The 17378-nt window shown below is 38.5% G+C and overlaps 1 protein-coding gene across 4 annotated transcripts in view; it reads right to left on the reverse strand.

Annotated features, from left to right (window-relative positions):
• LOC135588849 (uncharacterized) overlaps positions 1-17378 on the reverse strand; it is a 36750-nt gene that overhangs the window by 16732 nt on the left and 2640 nt on the right. For all 4 annotated transcript variants that reach the window (XM_065081201.1, XM_065081200.1, XM_065081202.1 and 1 more), the window contains 2 exons: positions 15488-15952; positions 15262-15369 (listed from right to left, as the gene is read on the reverse strand). In XM_065081201.1, coding sequence (XP_064937273.1) covers positions 15262-15369; positions 15488-15952 — 573 coding nt within the window. The remainder of the gene's footprint in view (positions 1-15261; positions 15370-15487; positions 15953-17378) is intronic.

A 17378-nucleotide genomic window follows, 5' to 3' on the forward strand; every position in this document is an offset into this window, starting at 1 on the left:
TTGAACTTACATTTTTACAAGCAAAAGGACTCAAAACCAAGACAAAACATGCTGCTAAGCAGCTGTACATGTAGATGAGGGTGACGAACGGTTCATTGAACGAAGTTGTTGCGGGTGTGCGACGATTGTTCGTGACATTCTCCCCCACTTAAGCTATCGACGCTTGTTGGTAGTTGTTGATAATTGTTTCTTCATATCATAGGGCATCTTCGGGCTCCCAACTGGCTTCAGTTCAGGGAAGCTTTCGCCACTTCACCAAGTACTCGATCTGCTCAGCTCCATTGGTAGCTTTATCTTGCGATCCGCTAAAATGGTTTTAACTCGCTTCTCGTAGGAGACTCTAGTGGGGGGTAATCGAGTTGGAACATTTCGGGAAGCATCTAGCGGATCCGAGTGGTAGGCTTTTAGGTTGTTGGCATGAAAAATGTTGTGAATTTTGAACCACGCCGGCAGCTGCAACTTATAGGAGACGTTGCCTACCCTGCTGATAATTGGAAAGGGCCCTTCATACTTGCGAACCAATCCTTTTTGGACTTTGCTCCTAAAGAATTGGAGTGATGCTGGTTGGAGCTTTACTAATACCAAATCGCCGACCATGAACTTTTGCGATCGCCTTCCCAAGCCTGCCCATTTCTTCATCCTTTTTGCCGCCTTCTCCAAGTAAGCCCACGCAATATCTGCATTTCAGTGCCACTCCTTTGCGAAGTGGTAGGCTGACAGACTACTCCCAGCATACCCGATTGCTATGGTGTGAGGAGTTGATGGTTGTTGTCCTGTAATAATCTCGAAGGGGCTCTTGTAGGATGCAGAGCTCCGCTGCAAGTTGTAAGAGAATTGGGTAATGTCCAACAGCTTCACCCAATCTCGTTGGTTGGCACTCACGTAGTGCCAATGATATTGCTCCAGGAGCGAGTTTATCCTCTCGGTTTGGCCATCCGTTTGGGGGTGGAGGTTTATGGAGAAGTATAACTTGGATCCCAACACTTTGAATAGCTCGATCCAGAATCGTCCTAGGAACCGAGCATCTCGATCACTGATGATATTGTGCGGGACTCCCCAATACTTCAGCACATCCTTCATCATCAGCTTGGCCGCCTCTTCTACTGAATAGTGTAGGGGAGCAGCAATGAAAGTTGCATACTTTGAAAATCGATCGACAACCATGAGTATCGATCCGAGTCTCCCTACTAGTGGTAAGCTTGATATGAAGTCCAAGGAAATACTCTCCCATGGCCTTTCTGGTACGAGCAATGGTTCCAAAAGTCCCACCAGCTTTTGCTGCTTCGGCTTGTCTTGTTGGCAAGTGAGGCACGTTTGAACATATTCCTCCACATCAGTCCCCATCTTCGGCTAGTAGAAGGCCTTTTCCATGAGAGCCAACGTTTGGTGAATACCTGGGCGTCCAGCCCAAAGGGAATCGTGACACTCTCTTAAGAGTTCACGTCTCAAATTGTTCACTCGAGGAATATAAACCCTATTCCCTTTTGTGTACACAAGTCCCTCCTGGACCCAAAATCATTGTGCCTTGCCTTCTTTGATGAGCTACATCAGGATAACTACTTGGGGATCACTACTATACAGTCCATCCCTGATCCTGGAAAGGAAGTTGGAGTGCAACTGATTTGCTTGGCCTTTGCCCTCCAATTGTACGACATTCACGCGCTCCACTTTCCTACTCAATGCTTGCTTTAGGAAAAGTTTCTTCTGCGTTTGAAAATAACTCAGAGTGATGTTGTTTGTCCTCAGCACAAATTACGATCCGAGAAGGTAGTGTCGCCAAACTCGTAGATAGTGGACCACCGCTGTCATCTCCTTCTTGTGCGTTGGATACCGTCGCTCAGTCTTGTTGAGCTTGTGGTTCCCGTAGGCCACTGGATGACCCTCCTGCATGAGTACTCACCCAATAGCGAAGTCTGAAGCATCTGTATGGACTTCAAAAGGCTCTCCATAGTCTAGCAATTTGAGCACCGGTTCTTCTAAAACAGCAGCCTTTAGATCTTGGAATACAATTTCACATTTATCAAACCATTTCCAAGACTGCTCCTTCTTCAACAATTCCGTCAGTGGAGTTGCACGCTTCGAATATCTCGCTATGAAACATCGATAGTAGTTGACGAAACCAAGGAAGGATCTTAACTCTGGCACCTTCTTTGGAGTTCGCCATTCCGCAACCGCTTGAACCTTCGATTTATCTATCCGAATGGAGCCATCACCAACTCGATGCCCCAAGAATAAGATTTCTGTTTGAGCAAAGTAGCATTTCTCCCTTTTCACGAATAAAGTGTTCTCCCTGAGAACCTAGAAAATTATCCGAAGGTGCTCAAGATGCTCCTCCAGCGTACGACGATATCATCCAAGTAGACAACCACGAATTTATCTAAGTACTCTTTGAATAGCTGGTTTATGAGAGTGCAGAATATAGCCGGAGCATTGGTTAAGCCGAAAGGCATCACCAAGAACTCAAATGCTCCATACCTGGTCACATAGGTAGTCTTCGCTTCGTCGCCTTCAGCAATGCGCACTTGCCAATACCCCGATCGAAGGTCGAAAAAGTCCGTGATGACCAGGATGGGATACTTGTTATTCACCATCACTTTGTTAAGGGCTCGATAATCGATGCATAGTCGGAAGCTCCCATCTTGTTTCTTTTGAAACAAAACTGGAGCTCTAAAGGGTGCTTTCGAACTGCGGATGAGACCACCGCTTAGCAGTTCACCTAACTGCTTTTTGAGTTCTGCCAACTCTGGCGGGGGCATGCGGTAGGGTGGTCTTGTTGGAGGCTTCATTCCTACCTCCAACTCGATGTTATGATCTACGCCTCTGCATGGCGGAAGTGTCTTCGGCAACTTGGGGGGCATAACGTCATTGAACTTTTTCAGGACATTCGCCACCACAACAGGTTCATGAGTGGCCTTCTAGTCGAGTGGCTCTAGCTTCATAGTAGCCACGAATGTCAGTTCGCCTTTTCGCACCCTTTTCTTTAGTTGTAATGCCGATATATGTTAGGGTTCCTTGGTTCCCCTCTAAGAGACGGGAACCACACAGGGGTCGTCACCGCCCATCACACATAGTGAGTTAAGGAACGACATTGGCACCAACTTCGCCGCGTGCATAAACTCCATTCCAAGAATCACTTGGAAATCATCTAGTGGCACCGCCATCATGTTTGTGCTCCCACTCCATGCTTCGATCTTGATAAGAACTCCCTTTGCCAACCCGGATATTCGCCTAGCCTCTAAGTTCACTGCTTTCATTCGACTTGGGCTCTTCTCCAAGATCAACCCAAGTCGTTTTGCTTCTTGATCGGCAATAAAATTGTGGGTAGCGCCCGTGTCCACCATTGCATGGGTCGTTTGGCCATTGAGTTTTATGTCTACGTACATAAGCTTGCCACTTCCTGCTTTTTGTAGCCTTGTCTTCGTGTTCTCCCCCACTTGACCCCGCATTGCGTTCAACAAACGCATCGTATCCATCCGGGGTCCTTGCGACTTCTCATCGTCGTTGCTGGCTTCAGAACTACTCGAACTAAGAGTGATAGCCTTGCCTTTGTCCGATTTCGGGGGGTGAATGGAAGCTGTTAAAGCATTGAGTGTCTGTTTTTGTGGGCACTCCCTCACCATGTGCGGCCCTCTGCACAAGAAGAATCAGCCAGGTTTCGGGGCCTTGCCTTTCAGGCTTGGCCCTTTGTGGGAACTCTTCTTCTTTTGTTCGCCTCCGAACTCCTTCTCTCGAGAATATTTTAGAGGGTGATTGCTTGAAGATTGTTTTCTTCTTCCTAAGTCTTCGGAGGAAACAAAGTTGGTGAGCCTTTCTGCGGCAGCAATTGCCCCAATCAAATCGATGATATTCCTTCGATGTAGTTCTTGTTGCGCCCATAGCTTCAAACCATTAAGGAAGCTGAACAGCTTATCCTTCTCGGACATGTCTTGGATGTCCAACATTAGCGCAGAAAATTGCTTCACGTAGTCTCGGACGGATGTATTTTGGTAGAGTTGTCTCAACTTCCTTCTTGCGACGAACTCAGTGTTCTCCGGTAGGAACTGAGTTCTCAACTCCTGCTTCAAGTCCTCCCATGTGTCAACTCGACACCGACCTTGTTGGATCTCCTCCCAACGGGTTCTTCACCAAAGTTTTGCATCTCCATTCAGATAAATGGTTGCTGTGGAAACTTTGGTGCCTTCAGAATCAGGCCTCGTAGCTCGAAAGTATTGTTCTATGTCGAATAGAAAATTCTCGAGCTCTTTGGTATCTCTGACCCCTCCATAACTCGATTTGTTATAAATTTCATCGCTTTAAAATCAATCCAACAAAAGAGGCATAATCTCAAAGCAATGGTCATATCACAAGAATGGTCGAATTCAAGATATTCCAAATCGAGTAATGAAAAAAATATGGAAAAGGTATTTCTTTCTTTTAGATTTTGGGAGGTCATGAATGAAATTATAAGAGGAGTAGAACCACTTTATATGGTCCTTTGTAATGTCACGAATTTAGTTGATTTAGCTTAAGTCAAATTTATATAAAGATGAAAGTTCGAAGAAAAGGAGCTGCTAAGGATTCTCTCACATTTTCGATGGCTTGATTCATAACGTATGATTGTAAGTTATGAATGGTCTATTTTGTAGAGTAGTCAAACCCCAATCTGTTCAGAATTGCTACGGCCGCAGCCCTAGCCAGCAAAACATATCCTCTTTTGTAGACCTAGTTCCAAAGAGGTTACCTTAATGTGGTATCTTGACAAGAACACATTTACCAACTAGGATACGAAAGTCAAGACTATAAAAACATAGCACCATGCTCAATTTAATGCGATATTTTCTTTGTTATTTTAAATAAAATTAACATGATATAATAAAAAATAAATACAACAGGAATAGCTAAATTTTATGCTAAGAAAATCAGCAACAGATATGCTGTTCCACTTCCAAGAGAAAAGAGAGAGAACGTTACCATTTCGTTTCTTTTACAGATATGTTTATTTTTTATAATTTAAAGTTTCAATATTGCTTGTGAACATCTAAGAAGAGTAAACAGACAAAAAACCAAAAACCAATAAATTTCATTACCTTCCTCCAAGCATAGCCTCTATTGGTTTTCTTTTGAGCTTTGTCAACATAATAAAGATAGATCTTGGAAAAAACTAATATGCATGTTTCTAAGTTATTCAAAATAAAGAAAAAAATTTAAATCCATGAACGCAAGTAGTAATTGCAAAGATAAGTCTAGTATGTATAGAATAGGAAAGCAAGTATATTCATGCTATCAATGTAATCAGCATCTACGGAAAGAGGCAAGCCCTCTACATTTGAGTAAAGACAAATTCACTTTATTCTTCTTCAAATAATCACCTGAATAAGACCCAAACAATATTTATTGTTTTTCTTCTGCCTTAACTTTTCAGCCTTTTCCTTTGGTACATTTCATAAACAATTTAGGAACCAAAGTTGTGTTGTGCTTATATATTCTAAATGACAATTTGTTAACCTGATATCAGTGGGCATAATGCGTCACTTTTTTTGTTGTTTTTATTAAAATTAACATGATATAATAAAAAATAATGTCAGAGTGGAGGCATTATCTTAGTAAGACATCAACATAAACCAATATTCTAGAAGATTGTAAGTGTGGCCTTAACAAATGAAGCTCAGCAAAATCAATATATAAACAGTAACTGCAACAGGAATAGCTAAATTTTATGCTAAGAAAATCAGCAACAGATATGCTGTTCCACTTCCAAAAGAAAAGAGAGAGAATGTTACCATTTCGTTTCTTTTACATATATGTTTATTTTTTAGTTCATCTTATTTCAATATTATATTCTCAACTTCTGAAGGTATATCGTGGTTCCTTTTTTTTAAAATGCTTATGTGCGGTCTAGATCATGTAAGGCATACAATAAAGTTTAGATCAATATTAAAAAAATGACAATAAGGTCAAACAAAGCCCATCACCAACTATTAAATCCTAAGTATATAAATTAAAAAATATAAATTACTGAATTTAATTAAGCATGTCAACAAAGATATAGTTGAGTCAAAAAACACTAAAGGTCTGAAAAGACTTGTTTATCAAGTCCTATGTATACATGGAAAACTATTTATATTGCACCTAAATCTCATCTTATTTTAAAAAGAAACTATAATTAAGCATAATTTTCTTCTGATCCAACAATCCACATTATCATTTGGAACCAAGATAAATATTGAATGTAGAGAAACTGAAAAGAAGGTATTTATTTATGTAGAAGGATAAGAACAATAGATCCAAGTATCTTATATTGCCAACTAAAACGGCTCTTTAGCAGATGTATAATAGTCTATGTAAAATAGAGTAGAAAGACATATGTAAACCAAAGAAGATGGTAGGAACAATATGTCATACCATAGAAGAGGCTTAGGAACATCATGGTCTTGCATAATTACCAAAATTTAAGTTATGGCTTTAGTTCTGGCAACAAATAGTGAACATGTCTTCAGCTAGTGATGGTGAAACAAAAGTAGAGGAATGCTGATGGACAGTGCTTCAGCACCTACAGTGCTTGTAATTTAAAGTTTCAGTAATGCTTGTGAAAGGTCTAAGAAGAGTAAACAAACAAAAAACCAAAAACCAATAAATTTCATTACTTTCCTCCATGCATAGCCTCTGTTGGTTTTCTTTTGAGCTTTGTCAACATAATAAAGATAAACCTTGGAAAAAACTAATATGCATGTTTCTAAGTTAATCAAAATTAAGAAAAACATTAAATCCATGAATGCAAATAAGTAGTAATTGCAAAGATAAGTCTAGTCTGTATAGAATAGGAAAGCAAGTGCATTCATGCTATCAATGTAATCAACATCTACGGAAACATGCAAGCCCTCTACAACTAATTGATCTAGATTCAATACGCTTGAGTAAAGGCAAATTCACTTTATTCTTCTTCAAATAATCTCCTGAATAATACTCAAATAATATTCCAAATACCAACAGGCATTGTTTGGCTCCCAAGAGACACCACATATGACAATGATCAAAGTTGCAACACCTAAACCAACGTTCATAATTTCGTATTGTACAACTAAAAAAAAAATATTTTTATTATGTATTTATATGCATAATAAAAATATAAAAATCAATTTATAAAAATATAAAAAATATAAAAAGGAGGCATAAGCTGCCTCGGCGATGTCACCTCCATTTCTTCTCATCGTGTCAAATGAGGAGAAGAACGTGGTCTTCTCCTCATCTGTAGTGTTTGGCGAAGATGTCGAAGGCCGCATACGTCTTCGGCCTTCGGTAAAGAACTCAACGAAGGTTGTAGGCATCTCCGGCCTTCGACGAAGAATGCGATGAAGAAGAAGCCAAACCGTCGCCTCTCCATTATTGATAAGACCCTGGGGTTTTATCATAGAAGAAAGGGAGGGAAAAGGGGATGATCACTTCAAGGGTATCGACCTCCTAGAGTTTGTCAGAAGACTGAAATTATATTTCATTGATTACCGAAAAGAAACAGATATATCCCTATTTATAGAGTTCCACCCAGAGCCCACAAGGATTTAGATTCTTAATAAATAAATAAATATCAAATAAATCCCTATCCGACTCTTACTGAACTAGCCCAACTCAACAAAATATTATTCAAAGCTTAGAAAATAAAGGGATCCTAACAATTCCTCCCCCTTCAAATGAGCTTTGTCCTTAAGGCTGAGCAGCATCAAACTCGGGAAGCTTCTCTTTCAACACTTCAGTCATAGGGTCTATGGTGCATCAAAACCCGTTGATCAAATAAATATGATCTCTACTTCTTAATAGCATAAGCAATAGGTCGACGTTTCAGTATAGAAGTCATTATAGTCTTCTGAAGAACCCTCTCCATTCGATGGCTAGTGGCAGTTGTGACCTTACTTCTACGTCTTCCCTTTAGAATCACCTACTTTTCATTAATAAAAAACTTCATGATTAGTTAAAAAAATTTCCAACAAACATCACCCAGGGTTGATAGCTATTTAATTCCAAGCACCACTTCGAAATCTTCTAAGGGTACAAAAAAGAAGTCCTAAACAACACTTGGCACTATATAATCAATTTTATCTTCGAACATTTGCTATCACAAGTTAAAATCCGTCCATCAGCGATCTTTATTTCAAATTTAACACAGCCTTTAATTTGATAGGCCAATCGGTCAGCAACCTTATTGTCCACCAAATTGTTAGTGTTACCAGTATCAATCAAAACTATAGCATACTAATGTTCCAAAGTTCCTCAAACTTTCATAGTTTGTGAGTTAAACTAGCCGGCTAATACATGTATTGTATGTATGATAAGTCCAACATCTTCAACAGAATCCATACCTTCTTGATCGGAGTCCACATTATTAGCTTCTTGTTCCTCCCCAATTGGTTCAATTATCAGAAGTTGCTCTTGTTTACATTGATGCTCCCTACGCCTTTTCATCACAGTGCTATCACAAACCCTTCACTGATCTTTCCTTGAGTTCTCCTCGGATTAGTCTTTGGGTGTTAGGGTTTCGGTTGGGAATAGATGGGGCGGGTGGCTTGCTGATCTTCTATTTGTTGTCGCTTCTATTTCGATGATTTTTCCTGCTAATTTTTTCCTCATACAAACGTGTAAATGAGATTATAGTTGTCATAGTGCGGGGTTGGCGAGCTTTGACTTTACAACAGATATCTGGATTAAGTCCTTTAATAAATGTTCTCACCAATTATTGTTCGGATTAGTCTCTGGTTTGATTTGACAATCGTTTAAATCTGCTATGATATTCTAGCATTGTAGAATTCTGGTAAATTTTAGCGAGCTGCCCATCAACATTCTCATATTCAGATGGTCCAAAGCGAACGAAAAACCCTCTCTTGAATTGCTCCCACGAGAGGACCCTGTGTCAAGTTTCGTACCAATCATACCATTGGATTGCAACTCCATCTAGTTGGATTGAAGCTATTTCCACCTTGTATTCTTCTGAAGTTCTATGAAAACTGAAAATTTTTTCTGCCCTAGACATCCAATTAGTCAAAATCTCCATCTTTCCATATTGGAAATTCTACCTTCATGCGTGGATAACTTGTGTCCTGTTCTTGGTTTCTTTTCCCTGTGTCTCCAGATCGATTCAATGTAAGACATGAATTTTCATCTTGTTGAAACTTGCTAAAGATCTCCAATAGATTCTTTTTAAAATCGTTAAGAGTTTCTTACAATCAGTTTTCAATTCTGGTTTCCAATACTTCAATTTGGGCTTTCACTGAGTTGTTGGTAGCCATTGCGTAAGATTGTAAATATGTAATCCCCAATTCTTATTTTCTATCGTTGCGTGGGGTGAGAGCACCAGAGGTTGGTAGGCGGAGACGTTAGCATGGGGAGCGATTGAGGGTAGCTGCGCGTGTGGCTGTAGTTGCTGTGACCCATGGGGAGCAATCGTCGAACAACGGGGGTTGAGGCTATGGTGGTGCGACTGGAAGTAGCAGCCGAAGCTGCTATCATGGTTAGGAGGCTGGCATTGACCAAGGAAGTGTTGAGGGCATGGTTGGGAGGCGGCATTGACAAGGGTTGAGAGGCAACGATGGTGGCAACCGATGGTTGCGGCAGCAGAGGGTGCTATGTTTTTGTCGCATTGCAGAAGGAGATGCTGGCGACGCCGAATGATTGTGAGTAGCTGAGGACAAGGCTGCAATGGCTGTTGTCGATGTTAGCGGAGAAGCGATGGTGGCGCGATTGGGAAAAATGACCATCGGTGAGTTGCCCTATTTCGATCGCCGCGAGGAGGGAAGTTGCTGCCCGAGGTCGAGAGGCAATGTTGGTGGCATAGCTGAGAGCAGCATCACCAAGGGTCACTGAGGGATGGGATTGATGAGGGGGATAGTCACTGATGAGGGGGGTGGTCACTGATCGGGAAGTAGCAACGACGATGATCGTTGGCTGGGAAGCAACGACCCTTTCTCGCTACTAGGAGGATGGGTGTGGCTCCCCGCTTCACCCCTTTTCTTTCTTTCTTTTTTTTTTTTTGAGATGATGATAGGTACGACGAGGTGTTGTGAGAAATTACGAGAACGCCAAGGATGGCTGCTCTGATACCAAATGATAAGACCCTAAGATTTTATTATAAAAGAAGAGAAAAGGGGATGATAATTTCGAGGGGATTAGCCTCCTTTATCACTTTGAGGGGATCAGCCTCCTAGGGTTTGACAAAAGACTGAAATTATATTTCATTGATTGAAAAAAAAAAAAACAAATACATCCCTATTTATAGAGTTCCACCTAGAGTCCATTAGAACTCAAAAAATAAAGAGATCCTAATAGTTACCTCTTGGATCGAGATTGTTGAGAGAAGGCGATATTGGATCGAAAAGCGTCGAGGTTCTTCTGATTCTCCCTCTTCTTCAAGTGCCGTCTCCCTCTTCTCCCTTAATGCTTCTTCCCTCGCTACAGCCATGCTGATACCGCTCGGTAGCGAGCGATCAACATACCGATCTATTGGCTGACCAATACGTACCGCTCGATATGAACATTATCATTTGAAATTAAAATTCTTGACCTGAACTCAACTTAGGAAGGTGAGGTTTTTATTTCACTAAGATAACCTCATTTTCAAGAAAAATAAAATCAGTAGACTCAACAAAAAAAAGATTTGTCGTAATCAATATAATAAACGAAAAGAACAAGGTCCACTTGAATTATTTTCTCTTTGGCGAGCTCCTCTAACTTCGTACTTCAACGTTTGAAAAAAATAAAAACGCTATCCCTTCCTTATTTAGATAATTTTTTTATTGAAATCGAACTTAATTTACATTAAATTCCACTTAAAAAGTTCTAATTTATGTTTTTTATTTTTCAAATAATGTTATAGAATTTTCAAACATTTTAGGATCTGTTGGCACGTAGTGACATACAGTATGCTAGTATTAACCGTTCGATACTAGTCCAGCCATAGACTAACATTACCGGTGGGCATGAGTCTATAATCCTTGAATTCAACTGCAAAAGAAACCACATCTAACACAAACCTAATAGCAAAAACTAAAAATCATGAATTCCAATGGACAATGCTCTCTTTCTCCTCAAAACATTTCATAATAAGAAAAGAAATATACAAGATTTATTTGATAACAAATGTAAAAAAATGAGTTCTACTCACAAATCTTGACATGACAAGATCACAATTCTTAATAGATTAAACACAAAGGATAAGTAAGCAGTGTCACTAATTAATATACAAGGATAAGATCACAAGCACAATAAAAAAAATAAAGCATTAAGAATTTGGAGAGCAATCCTAAGTAGACAATCTAAACACCGAAGCAAATTCCCAATTTTAAGATATAGAAAGCTCTCTCAAGAAGATAGAAAAAATTACAAATTGAACCTTAAGAAGAGAGAAATTCATGACGAACGAGGCAACAATGAAGGCAACGATGGTTAGTGACCAGAGAAGTGGAGGCCCAGTAAGATAGTAGTAGGGTGGAGAAACAATAAGACATCGACAAATATATGATCTCTCTCAGAGAGCGGAGCGATCTCAAGAAGTGCAAAGATGATAATGGATTCCAATACTATAAATCATAAAGAGGGAAAGGGATCAAAGATTTGCCCGATGGAGAGGGAAAGATGGAATAATAAGTCGATGAGGGCATCATTGGATTGAGGAGCGAAGATGAGGAAAGAGTATGGCGGGGTGGGAAAAGAGAAAAAACATCTGATTAAAACATCCAAGTGCTCGATTTTAAAATTCCGATTAGACATTTCAACAAAGATAAGTTTAGAAAGTCAATACAGTAAACCATAAATGTGGGAAAGAGACCAAAATTTACCTTGAGTGTGAGGGGCAAAATAGGGCCAAATGAGATGAAAGTGAGTGTGCTGCGAGGGAGGCAGGGAAGGAAGCTGTAGGGAATTGGGAGGAGGGGAAGAGAGGGAGCTGTGGAGAGCGGCGAATAATGTTTAATAAGATATGGACTTCTATCGACTACCCCAGGATCCATTATAGCCAAAATTAATGTACAAATCCAGCATATTGAGCAAGCACGTGAGAGAAACCAGTACTAAGTAATGAGATCAGGCGTAATTATATGCTACAAACTAAGATTCCTCAATATATGGACATATCCTATATGGCAAGCAACAGGATATAACCATCATTTAGCATCAATGCCTCCCGATTAACACAATTGCTTTGACGTCCCTCCTATTAAATGCTTCTATGTACTCCTTCAACCTGGCAATAATCACAAGCAAGGCTCGTTGTACCGTACCGTACCGACATTTTGACCCGGGCTCGGTACGGTATGGTACCGGTGTACCGGGCAGTACATCAGGGTGAACCGAATAATTTTATATTTTTTTCATACTGTAGCAGTGCTACATTATAGTACTGTATCACTGTAGTAGTGCTACAGTATAATACTATAGTATTGTAGCGATATCGGGCAGTCCGTGTACTGGTAACCTGTCGGACCGGTACATACCGCCCGATACGGGCGGTACGCTTCGGTATGGTAGACCTTGATCACAAGAACCAAACTAATATCCAAATTAATCCAAAGAATACAAACAATTAAATTCTTCTTATCACCAAAAGCAACCAAAACCCCTAAATTCAAGATGAAGATTGAAAACATAAAATCCATCAAGAATATGCTGAACTTGAAGAAAAATAACTAAAATCAATCGTTAAAATTCAAGAAAAGAGAAAATTCTATTCCATAATCCATAAGCTCTGCAGCACAACGCTTCTGCAAATGAGATGTTACACTATCTCCAAGCAAAACCATCAACCAAATGCGATACCAAAAGTCAAATTTTCACCCTAAATTAGAAGGGTTCAAGAAGAGGGGAAAAAGTAAGGAGCCAACCGCACCTTGGGATAAGAAGGCGAGTGTAGTTTAGCAGTGATGGTGGGTGAGCCAAGAACCCACCTGATTCAAATCAAGGTGGGTCAGGTTCAATAATTTTGGTTAGATTGAACCACAACCTGTTCTTTTGGTATATTTTATAAACAATTTAGGAAAAAAAAGTTGTGTTGTGCTTATATATTCTGAAAGACAATTTGTTAACCTGATATCAGTGGGTATAATGAAAAGCAAGCTCAATTAGATTGTTTAAATATTTAATCATCACGATATATTACCCAAAAGTAGGATGAACATACAATGTCTTGAATTATATTGAATAAGATTATCAAATAAGTAAATGACGACTCCCAAACAAACCAGGTGATGAGTCCCAAACAAGGTTCGTAATTTCGTATTGTATCGACGTTTCTAGTTTTGCTCGGTACGGTACGATACAGGTATACCGAGCGATACGCTAAGGTGTACTGCTTGGTATATATATATATATATATATATATATATATATATATATATAATAAAAATATAAAAATAAAAAAAATGTTAAAAAAAGGAGGTGTCAGCCTCCTCGATGACGTCGCCTCCTTTTTATCTCCTCGTGCACGAGGAGAAGAACGCAATCTTCTAGTCATATGCGGCATTTGGCGAAGACGTCAAAGGCTGCAGCCGTTGAAGGCCTTCGTTGAAGAACACGACGAAGGTTGCAAGCGTCTCTGGTCTTTGGCGAAGAATGCGGAGAAGAAGAAGCCGAGTTGCTGACTCTTCGTTACCTCCTAGATCAAGATTGTTAGAGAGGGTGATGCCGGATCGGAAAGCGTCGATGTTCTCCTGATTCTCCCTCTTCTTCAAGCACCTTCTCAATTGTCTCCCTTGACGCTTCTTCTCTCACTCTAGCCAGGCCGCAGCTATGCTGATACTGCCCGATAGCGAGCGAACTGCATACCGATTTACTGGCAGACTGAAATGTACAGTCCGGTACGAACGATATCATTGAAAATTAAAATTCTTGACCTGAACTCAACTCAGGAAGGTGAGCTTATTTCATTGAGATAACTTTATTTTCAAGAAAAATAAAATCAATAGATACAACAAAACTAAGATTGCCATAATCAATATAATAAAAGAAAAGAACAAAGTCCACTAAGATTGCCATAATCAATATAATATCATTAAGTATGTGCTATCAGGAAGCATGGTGTATTTGGAATTATAACATTCCTCCTAGATTTGTTTCTAGATATTTGGATTGTTAAAAACGAATAATCTATCCCGAAATCTCAATAGGATATCCCCGAAGACACAAAAATCTGATTTCAATCAATTTTCTACTTCATTGCTCAAGTAGACTAAACATAGATCTTATAATTGTTATTATTTAATTTGTCGAATGAGATCAGATAGAACTTGGATAGAGGCTATGAAAATCATCTAGTATCGCACTATCCTCAAAACGTTTAGGTTATAATTTTTTTTCAATGACTTCCGTTGCTTCACCATTAGATTAGCCATAAAACTGGTACATTTTCTACTACCTGTATAAACTACAACATTGGCTTTACCTAACAGATAACTGATGGTACAATTATAATCCTTTAAAATTTCCATATATCTCCATGATCTCATATTTGACTCTTTCTAGGTAAAAATGTACTTTATACTCTTGTGATCAGTATAGATTTCAAATGTTCGTCCATATAAATAATATCTCTAAATCTTTATAGCAAAAGTAATTGCAACTAATTTCAAATCATGAGTTGAATAATTTTATTCATAACTTTTCAATTGTCTAGAAGTATAAACAATCACTTTCTCATCTTTCATCAAAATACAATCAAGGTCCTTTCTCGAAACATCTGTATAAACTACAAATCCCTCGCTACCATTTGAAATAAAGATAATAGGGGCACTAGTTAATCTTCATTTGTATTCATTGCAATTCGAGAGATCCCTCCAGAAATCTCTTGTAATAACCTGCCATGCTCAAGAAACTTCTAAGTTCTATCGTAGTAATCGATATTTCCCATTTAACAACCAATTCCACTTTCTTTGGATCAAAAGAAATACCTTTCGCTGAAATCACATGGCGTAAGAAGACAACTTCGTTCAATAAAAATTCACATTTGATGGACATTGCAAACAACTCTTTCTCTCTTAGTATTGACAATACATTTCTCAGTGTTTTTTATGCACCTGGTTACCTCTCGCATACAATAATATATCATCAACGAATACAATTATAAAATGATCCAATCTTGTCACAGTATAATATAATTAATCTAGGAAATTAATAATATATATATAAGAATTAAAAGTCAATACTGAACCAAGTCATAATAAGAAAAGTTTTAGTTGAGAGAAACCATTATGCCTCTGCTCCATAATAATAGATCACAAACAACAATTGAACCTAAGACAGTATACTCACCAAAAGAATTAATTTGCTTCTTTGCAAAGTGCATATGCAATTCAACAGAAGCCCCTGTATGCCATCTACAAGTGCTTTTCTGACCTTTTCTGCAGAATGAATACAAAGCTGAAAATGACAATGAACCACTTTATTGTCACAGACGAGACGAATGGATCCCATTACCAATGAAACCTCGAAGAAAACAACAAAATAAACAAATAATAGGGAGGATGATAATACATACATGTGGAAATGCAGCAGACATTAATTTATCAACATTAGAAGAAGTTTCAACAATCCACTCCTTGGAACGATGTACGAATAAATTTCTTTTGCCATTGCTATGATCAACTATCTTTCGTTTATGATCATCGTTGATAGCTTGATTAAATGAATCTCCAATCATATTTGCTGACTGAACATGACCATTTAAAGGTAAACTACGAAGAGCCTCTAGGACAGATTGGGTAGATTTATTTTCCATGGGTGAAAGTGATCCAATATCATTTACAGGCATCTCAAGGGAGTGAAGATTTGCCTTATCATCTAAAACAATAATCAAGAACTCAATCAAACCACAAATAGCCTGCTCGATGGCTACAGAGCTTCCAGCAGCACCACTAATCATATTTTTTGATACATATAAGGCCTTTGCAAAACGGCTTACAACGCCCAGTAGAAAGAAGGCAAGTGCATCAGCAGTACCAACCTAAGATATCAATCAACATAAACAACACAAACAACATCAACGATTACAGTTCCACAACGAGAATATGCAGAACAGTTATGATGTTGGAGTCAATTAATTACAGGTTTGCCAAAAAGAGCAAGGCCAGATCAATCATGTACCTAACTTGCTTTCACCATATTAAAATAACCTCATAGACGAGAAACATAAACATAAGAAATAAAGAAAAGTGAACTAGTGCACACAGCTATTGCCAGTGTTAGGTCTAGAGAGTACCAATGTATGACTAAAAAGTTCAACATAACAATAAGAAATATCATGCTTAAAAATTTAAAGAATGACCACAGAGAGCAAAAATATGTTTGCATACAATATATTTTATATATTTAACTAATACCAACAGATTATTTGAAAATATCTAGAAACGATTCAATTCAAACACCAGCATGAAATGACATATCAATTTCAAGTTCTTGTAACTGAAAAAATGATCACCAAATAGCTTTTTGACATTTTGCCCCATTGAAAAGAACTAGCTACTTTTGTGCAGTGGCGACAGCATGCATAGATAGGTAAACCCCAATATGCAATAAATAAGAGATGAGTCTGCTGAATTTGGTAGTTGGTTCCAAAACGATTACTGTTGCACAAAATATGATTAAAAAGATACATCATACACAAGAAAAAAAATGGTATTCCACTCAGTAACACATAAATTCTACTAGTACAATTATTACTACAAATTTAAAAAAGGTGTAGATGAAAAAATAAACTACTTGACAGCACCTCTCAAGTAAAATCTTTCAAATTCCTGACATAAAGTGGTCAAGACTCAAAAATCCCCCCTAATTAAGCTACAGCATTCCAGCCTCTTAGAACTCATTGAATGTCCACTAAAATCAGGGTATTTCAGATAAATTTTGTAAAAAAAGATAGACTCATGTTGGAACTTTTCAGTTGCTTCAAATATAGAAATATATACTCTTCAAAACTCAAATAACTCAAAGTCAGACTTCAAGCGATTTAGACTCATGTTGGCACTTTTCGCTTTATTCCTACCAACGTTGCCAAACAAGAGCTATCCTCCAATAAGGGTAGGTCTCACATGCTAAGAAGGCCCAAATTGACCAGACCTGCCCACTTATGCCTAATAAATGATTAATCCTTAACTGACTTAACCAGTTCAAACCATTTTTCATATTTTAGAGCCTGATGTGAAAAATAAAAGAAGGTAAAAGCTATTGAGATAAGAAACTATATATGGAAGGTTTTCTGATTTCTAATAGTTGCACATGCAATCCAAAAGATTCCATAAGCATGTGATGATCAAATTAAGTAAAACATGATCAAAAAATGAATTTTTCTCGGAGTAGTTTTAATAAATTTTAAAGAAGACTAAGAGCAACATGAATAATTGGAGCACAAGTTACAGATCCAAGTTCAGGTA

The sequence above is a fragment of the Musa acuminata genome, chromosome BXJ1-8 (assembly GCF_036884655.1).
Source record: "Musa acuminata AAA Group cultivar baxijiao chromosome BXJ1-8, Cavendish_Baxijiao_AAA, whole genome shotgun sequence".
Taxonomy (NCBI): domain Eukaryota; kingdom Viridiplantae; phylum Streptophyta; class Magnoliopsida; order Zingiberales; family Musaceae; genus Musa; species Musa acuminata.